Source organism: Saccostrea cucullata, unplaced genomic scaffold, assembly GCF_032062105.1.
Source record: "Saccostrea cucullata isolate Sc308-1 unplaced genomic scaffold, CSIRO_AGI_Scuc_v1 ctg14827, whole genome shotgun sequence".
NCBI lineage: Eukaryota > Metazoa > Mollusca > Bivalvia > Ostreida > Ostreidae > Saccostrea > Saccostrea cuccullata.
Genome location: NW_026918962.1, coordinates 4519 through 12572, shown reverse-complemented (window position 1 = coordinate 12572; position 8054 = coordinate 4519). Strand labels below are relative to the sequence as shown.

Below are 8054 nucleotides of genomic sequence, written 5' to 3'. Positions count from 1 at the left end.
TAAAGCAGCTTAAAAATTGGGGAGCAACTAATAAACCTTGTAGGTACTATGACTTTGGTAATAGAAAAAAAATATCTTGCTTTGTCAGTTGCGAAACAATGCTATAGCAATCTTAATCCACATTTTAAAAAAATCATTTTTAGCTCACCTGAGCCGAAGGAACATTATGTAAATAACATATATACAGTTGGGGGGTTGTCATCATTTTTGAAATATAATATTGATAAATAATGCTTGATTGTGAATCTTTATTTTTCATTGTAATCTTATTGATTATCATGTACATGTATTATATGTATTATTTACTATTGTACCTTGACCTATTATACAAGGAGAGGGTGTACATAGGCCTTGCTTGTTGCCCAATCCTTACTGTATTATTCAATAAAATATGTTTAAAGGAAATACAGACCTCAAAAACATCAGAGATGGGATCAGGTGCCACATTTAGGCTCGGTTCACAGATTAATTTGCATTTATTTGACTGTAATTCTTTATATCATTTACTTTTCCCTTTCCATTCCAGACATTTCTAATCTGTGGATGCATAAATGGAATCTTGATGACTGTTACACCAATGTTACATCTTATTAAATCAAGGTTTGTAAACACATATATCGGTACATGTACCAGTATTTTTCACTTATATGCAAATCTGTTTTATATCTGAATATTTCACTAGTAACAAAATTTATTATACTGAACGGGGTTGGCTTCCAACTTTTTACCTTCAGCTTTCCTTACTTACTTAGATATATACATTATCACCCCCAGTTGATACACAAGAGCATGTTCTTACGTACGTTCGTTTAAACTGTTATTTATTATAACTTTCTTTTTTCACTCATATGAAGATGCCGCTACCTGCTGCAAAATTTTGACACTTCGCCAATTGGCCCACCTCTGCATACGTAAAAGATAAATTAATGTTCTTATGATTTTATGGCCTTGGAGTTAAATTTCTGCAAACCATGAAGTTGTTTCACCAAACAAAAGAAATATCTTTTTTGTCAATAAATATAGGATTTCCCAAGATTTGTAGTTGGATATGATTTTTATCCAACGAGTTGTGCGGGTTTTTTTTTATCCCCGAGTCTTTAAATCGATTAATATATGTTTATGAAATGCAAGCTAATTTTCAATCTTCTTGTACAGGTCTAAATGTTATAACTAATACTGCAAACACCCCCCAAAACTGGCAAATTCCCGTTTTTTTTTACTTTGTTTTCAAGTAAGATTATTCTTGTTTACTCTATCAAAATTGGAAATTTACTAGATGTCTGAATGCTGGATTGAACTTCACTATTTAACGCATGTAAAATACACTATAATATGAAAATGATTTTTACGGAATAGCGTCTCCAATTTTTTGGATACATGTTCGACGAGGGCTGTACAATTATAATGTCCTTAGCTCTGTGACATACAATATAGAAATCATGTGACATTAGGTCTTTAATGAATTCAGTTTATCTGACCACTTTTCATAACGTATAGTTTTATTGTGAGAAGTTGGAAAACAAAGGCTACTCGAGACACTGCATTAAAAATGAATTGTAAAGAATCAGTAAACTAGAGTGAAATTAAACGCTTCATAAAAGCTTCTGTAAAACTCATTGAGAATCCTATAGAAAGATTTACTGAAATTTAAAATCTACAGCAACCAATATCTGTTTTGAGACACATGAGCAGGTGGTTTTCAATGAAAAAAGATATAATAGGCATCAAAACTGAGCACCTTCCTTGGTGACAAAAACTTAAAACATCCAATGCATTGTTTGCCAAAATTCATTGATGATGTTTGATTGCCTTTACGACACATAGGAAAATTAATAAGCATCATTTTTGGGGTAGTTTAAGCTTTTTTAAAGACACGGTTGACTGTAAAAAAGATCAGTACTCAATGGTCACCTTATGTTTTGAAAAATGAGTGAAAACGAATACCGGTATCTAAACAATTATTTTTTAAAATTAGAAATTGTAGTTATCCAAGTTTGTCTGGAATCCAAACAGATAAAGAGACGTGAATCCATTGCTTAAAACCCTCAAAACAAATTTACCACTTGACAGAAATAGCCAAGGTCTAAAAAGAGCAAAGAATTGCAAAAACACAAAACAGTTTAATGTGCCATTTTCTTGAATATAAGTAGTCTTGCTGTTTAAATTCTTATTCGGGGCAGGCAGTTCAATTTCTGAAGGTCTAGAAAGCAATTTTTTGCAAAAAAAAAAAATTGGATGGTTTATTAAAGGATAGAAACAAAATCAGTAATCCACTATATTAAATTTCTTATGACAGCGTACATGCAAACCCACACGCAATGAAGAGTAACGTAGTTATGGTGATAAACAGAAAGTTAATGTTTTTTCACACCAACAATATTCGCAAGATAGTTCACCCTTTGATTTGTTTCATTTTCCAAACTTGAAAAAAAACACCTTCAGAAAGAAGAAATAAGTCAAGGAATTAATAGGATCTGCCATATTCCCGTTTACGAAGGGTCATATAATCAAAAAATGGTCTAAAAAATCAGATATTGGATAAAAATGTTATGGATGCATGTGTTTGAATTAAGAGAGAATATGTAAGTGAAATCATCAACTTGAAGGTTAAATTATTTAAAAGCGTTTTTTCTTTGACTTTCTTTCCGATCACCGAGAACATTATTCATTGAACAGTCCTCGTATATAAAACCTCTTTTAATTCGACTACTAGTATTGCAGAGCGTAATTTTATGTTTAAAGTTAATGTAAAAAACTTTCAATTTCATACCTATGGGTTGCTGGTGTGTACCTCTCAAACCAAGAACAATCAAAAAAATATTGGCTAAATTGTTTCTACAAATATGAAGTTGAAGTTGATTTAGTGAAACTTAAAGGACATTACTCTTGTGAAGACTCTATAATTTTGAAAACATGAAGTCTTCATCTTTTTTAATTCAGAACTTAAATTTTTAAGTTTTATAGAAAATAACAAAACAGACACAAAAAAGACTTTCAGTTTCCATAATTGAAATATTAAATAGCAAAAATCGGTTTAAATAATTATACATACCTACAATAAGTCATCTTGATATACATGTACTAGTGATGCATTAATTTGATAATTTACCATGGTTCTTCTGGTTTTCCAGTTCCCCGTGCATTCTCTGGACGGTCCTCCTTGTCCTGATTGTTCCACAGAAAATAATGACTAGTTGTTTGTTCACGGCATCGTCACTCTTCATCAATAACTCATCACCACCTCACATGGCGGGCTCCGTCAATGGTATCGCCACCACTTCCACAGCTATTGCGAGGTAAAAGTTTGGATTTTTTCCCCTAACGTAACATTCCAGTGAAAAATATACATGTATACAGAAAAACTTATGTAATCCAGGCACCACTGGTTTCGAGGAATTTGGCTGGATTAGATAACATTTCATATAAACATATGGTTTTAGGTCAACTCAGGTGACCTATTGCTATCTGTTTTCGTCCGTCGTCTTACGTCGTTTGTCGGTCGTAAAGTTTTGAACATTTTTTGTTTCTTCTTTGGAATCACAGAACCAATTTCAACCAAATTTGGTATACAGCATCTAAGGAAGAGGGGAACAAAAATTGTTATTTTCATGGTCCCTGTCCCTCTTGGGTCTGGGGGTCGGGGCCAAAATCGCTAAAATTAATGCAATCTTTAAAAATCTTCCTGTGTACTTCTGGACATCTAGCAGTCAAACTGTTGGCATGACTGTAATCAGCATGGAGTCCTCTACCTAAATTGTGAAATTTAAGTCCCCTAGGTCAGGAGTTCTGGTGTTAGAGTGGGGCTATATAGATCATATAGTAAAAATGCATTTCTTTGAAAATCTTCTCCTCTGCTCCTGGGTATTAAACAAACGAACCAAATACATAGTTATGATGACTAAAAGTACCTCTTTGAAAATTGTAAGGGTGGGGCTCTGTTGATTATGTAGTAAAAATACATTAATTCTTTGAAAATCTCCTCTGCTCCTGGGTATTAAACAAACTTACTAAGTACATAGTCATGATGAACAAGAGTGCATCTTCCAAAATTTTGAATTTAATGGCCCTTGGCTCAGTGGTCCTGGTGTTGGGGGGGCTCTATTGATTTTATTGTGAAAATACATTGATTCTCTAAAAATTTTCTCTGCTCCTGGGTAACAAACCAATGAAATGTGGGCATAGTTATGATGTGGAACGATGCATCGTCCAAAATTTTCAATTTCATGGCCCGAGGGTAAGGGGTTCTGGTGTTAGGGTGAAATGCATGAGTTCTTTGAAACAAGAATATCAGCAGTCTCGTGTAGAGTCATTTCGTAAGTTCTATGGTCGATACAATGACCTTGTCAGCAAATACATTTATCATTAAGTCAAATGCTGACTGACGTTTTTCATACTTATTGTTAGTCCATTACAAGTATTTATACATTGAATTGACGACGGATTTTCCCGTTATTTCCCGATCATGAGTTCATGACAAGGAGGACACGGCGGGTATGACCGGTCATCAAGGGATGCTCACTCCTCCATTGCACCTGATCCCAACTCAGATGTTTCGGAGGTCCGTGTTTGCTCTGCTCTTATTTTGAATTGTTTTAAGGACTATGATATTGAATACTGTTCGTTATCTTCATATCCTTCCTTTGCATCTGGGTATTATGCCAATGATCTAACTATGAAGAAAGGTGCATCTAGCAAAATGGTTAATTTCATGCCTCCTGGGTCAGGGGTATTGAGGGGTTACATAGTCTGAAAATAAATTAATGCTTTGAAATCTGCTCTTTAGTATTTATCAACGATTTATGATGAAATAAAATTTTTGATAAGATTTCCAAAACTTGAAATATGTGGGTCAGGGTTCCTGTGGGGTGGAGTGCACACCTGGTTATAGATGGAAATGCATTTCCTTTGTGTTAATCTACTCTGTCTCTGGGAATTAAGTAACTAGAGTAAGTATGCTTAATGTCTAATTATGATAAGCAATGGTGCCTCTTTCAAAATTTCATGGCCTCTGGTTTAAAACCAAATTCAATTGTTAGAAAGTTGTTACATGTTATTCAGGTGACCCATAGGCCCGTGGGCCTCTTGTGTATGAAATTGACTTATTATTGCATAATGCAAGATTCCGGATTACACAAGATCCGGATTAGACAAATTTTACTGTATTTATCATTGTTCCGTATTTTATATCTTTTCCAGGACCTTGGCACCCACAATAGGAGGCAGTATATTCGCATGGTCTATAGAGAACAATCTAGAAGCACCGTTTGATGTCAACCTGTCTTTCTTTATGTTTGGATTCAATTTATGGTTGATCAGTATATATAGTTTATTTATGCCAGAGTCTCTTAACAGAAAAAAGACCTAATCAAGCAAAATACAGACATTTTTATGGAAAATGGAATTCCACGAGTTGAACAATTCGTGGAAATGATGACTCTTTGTTACTGTGTATATGCAATCTTTATATGTTTATTTTTGGGACTTAAGGAAAGGCATGCCATTCGTTGTTCATTTGTTTCAAAATCAGAATTGGATTTAGTAATGTCATACACAAATGCAAAGGAAAAATACATTACTGCTCGGTTGTGTTGTGCAAAAGGGGCTTTATAATCTGAGTTTTGGATTTATAGTCCATTGAATAATTTACAACGAGAATTTCATGGTGACCTTCAAATTTTAACAAACTGAATACCGAAAAAAGGTACCTGCTGACAACTTTGTGCTTTTTGGACACCTGTTGAATACCTCAAATGTTTTGAATAAATATGGCACGCTAAATTCACAAAAATGAGCTAAACAAAGTTTCACAGTCGATTATATAACACAGATTATCTGATAAATACAGTTTCACGATTTGTAAACTATGGTTTACAACTCTTAACTATAGTTAACGGTCTGATAAATATAGTTTCACGATTTGTGAAACTGTGATTAACAGTCTTAACTATAGTTCACAATTGTACATTATACTTTACGTACGTGAATCTATGTTTATCAACAAAATCTATTGTTATAGGCCCGGCTCGATAGATCCAGGGCGTATATTGTTTTGTCCTGTCTGTCTGTCTGTCTGTTTGTTTGTTTGTCTGGTTGTTTGTCTCGAACTTTAACCTTCGCCATATCTTTTGAACCATGAAAGATAGAGACTTCATATTTAGTATGCATACTCCACAAATTAACTTCTTTCAAATGACACCAAGGTCAATGAGCTTGTGACTTTGACTGTGGCCTATATGCTAAAAATAGTTTTTTTTCTGCAAACTTTAACCTTCGCCATAACTTTAGAACTATGAAAGATAGAGACTTCATATTTGGTATGCAAACTCCACAAATCAGGTTCTTCCAAATGACACCAACATTAATGACCTTGTGACCTTGAGTGACCTATATGCTAAAAATAGCCTTTTTGAACCCTCACTATAACTTTTGAACCACGAGAGATTGAGATTTTATATTTGGTATACATACTCCACTAATCTTGCTCTTTCAAATGACACCAAGGTCAATGACCTTGTGACCTTTACTGTGACCTTAATGCTAAAAATATCTTTTTCTGAACTTTGTTGCCGCCGGGCGCATAGTGTTTCACAAACACATCTTGTTAACGTTTTATTTCAGACAGATAAACTTAGATTAGCATTCGTAAACTATAGATAACAACCGTTAAATATAGTTTTACAGATGAAAACTATAGTTAACGAATTGTTAACTATAGTTCACGGTTTGTAAACTATATATACAGTCGATAAACCTTGTTTTACAATTGTGAAACTATGTTTAGCTCATTTTTGTGAATTTGACGTGCCATAAATAAACTAAACGACTCACCTAAGTCGAAAAAAAGGTAGCAATTGTTCCTTCGCCAGGCGATCTGCACTTTAAATTTAAAGAAGTGGGTATTTCGAGACCAAAAACATTGAGACCCCGTGGCACGGTAGGCGTTGGTATGATAAAGAACCCTAACTGCTCAATGGCTGTGAGTAAAGGTCTATATATTTGAAGCCCTTCACTGGTATACGGTGACATCTCTATATTTGTGAAAAATTCTCGAACGGGACGTAAAACAACACACAATTAATAATCAATCATTGAATCCATGATCATTGGTACGGCTGTCCCTGTCATAAACAGGTCATTTACCAGATATTCTTGCAAGACAAACTTCCCTTCCCATTAAAAAGGCAAGATAATTTCATCACTTGGAAGTACACCAGTTGAAATACAACCCAATAACATCTCGTTATTGCTGTGACAGGGGTAGAGGGGTTACAAGTGATATCAACAAGACACCTTCACACAAAACAGGAGGTTATGGAAGGGGTCAGTGGTCTCTGCTCCTCCCTAAAATAAAAGGCTTCAGACCCCGGGAAAATCTTTATGTTGAACTAAAATTTTATAAAAGTCAAGCAGGACAAAAAACTATAATTTAACAATTTTGTTTAACAAAAGAGTTGTTATCTGCGAAATTAGATACTAGTATTAACTAATAAACATTTCACAGTTGATGAAAAAATTGACTCGAGTCTAATTCTGTTACATGATCCTGGGGCCAGAAGACAAACGAAGATAGTAAGCAAACGTTTACTTGATTATATAGAATTATCTCAGTCAGCAATGGAATGTTGAATAAAGAATTTACTGGAAATAAAAAAATAAACCCAAAGAAAGGCTATATTGTATTCGCTAACAGGATCATTGTATGTCTAATGACCAACGAATTAATGAAATGCCAACTTTAAACAATTCTGTTGAAATCCATGTAACATCATTTTATTTGTAAGTAGCATTACTCCATTTAAATACTGATCGTTCTCAGTGCCTGCCTATGAATATTAAATCAATGTAAGCAGGTTATAGTGGAATACTTCTTCATAAATAAGGATGCTAAATATTGATTAAGGAAGGTTGACTATGGAAAAGCTGATGTCATCTTGCTTTTCATACAGTTTAGTTCTTAACTGGCACTTATCATCTATAGTCAGTAAAACATCCAAACGTGAAACAGATGTGGCAGCCTCTGGGGTGTCTTTTTATTGTTCACTTGAATATGTTGC

At 34.1% G+C, this 8054-nt stretch overlaps 1 protein-coding gene across 1 annotated transcript; it reads left to right on the top strand.

Moving 5' to 3' along the window:
• Nucleotides 1-514: 514 nt before the first annotated feature.
• LOC134276495 (uncharacterized) lies at nucleotides 515-5402 on the top strand. Its single transcript, XM_062758748.1, has 3 exons — nucleotides 515-600; nucleotides 3132-3296; nucleotides 5197-5402. Exons 1-3 carry the CDS (start codon nucleotides 563-565, stop codon nucleotides 5363-5365), a joined length of 372 nt encoding a protein of 123 aa, XP_062614732.1. The 5' UTR covers nucleotides 515-562; the 3' UTR covers nucleotides 5366-5402.
• Nucleotides 5403-8054: the final 2652 nt, after the last annotated feature.

Excerpts from the sequence above, each read along its gene's own strand:
- LOC134276495 (XM_062758748.1), top strand. The coding sequence starts at position 563 with ATGACTGTTACACCAATGTTACATCTTATTAAATCAAG. Across the intron at positions 601-3,131 it reads TTACATCTTATTAAATCAAG|TTCCCCGTGCATTCTCTGGA; the intron begins GTTTGTAAACAC and ends CTGGTTTTCCAG. Across the intron at positions 3,297-5,196 it reads ACTTCCACAGCTATTGCGAG|GACCTTGGCACCCACAATAG; the intron begins GTAAAAGTTTGG and ends TATCTTTTCCAG.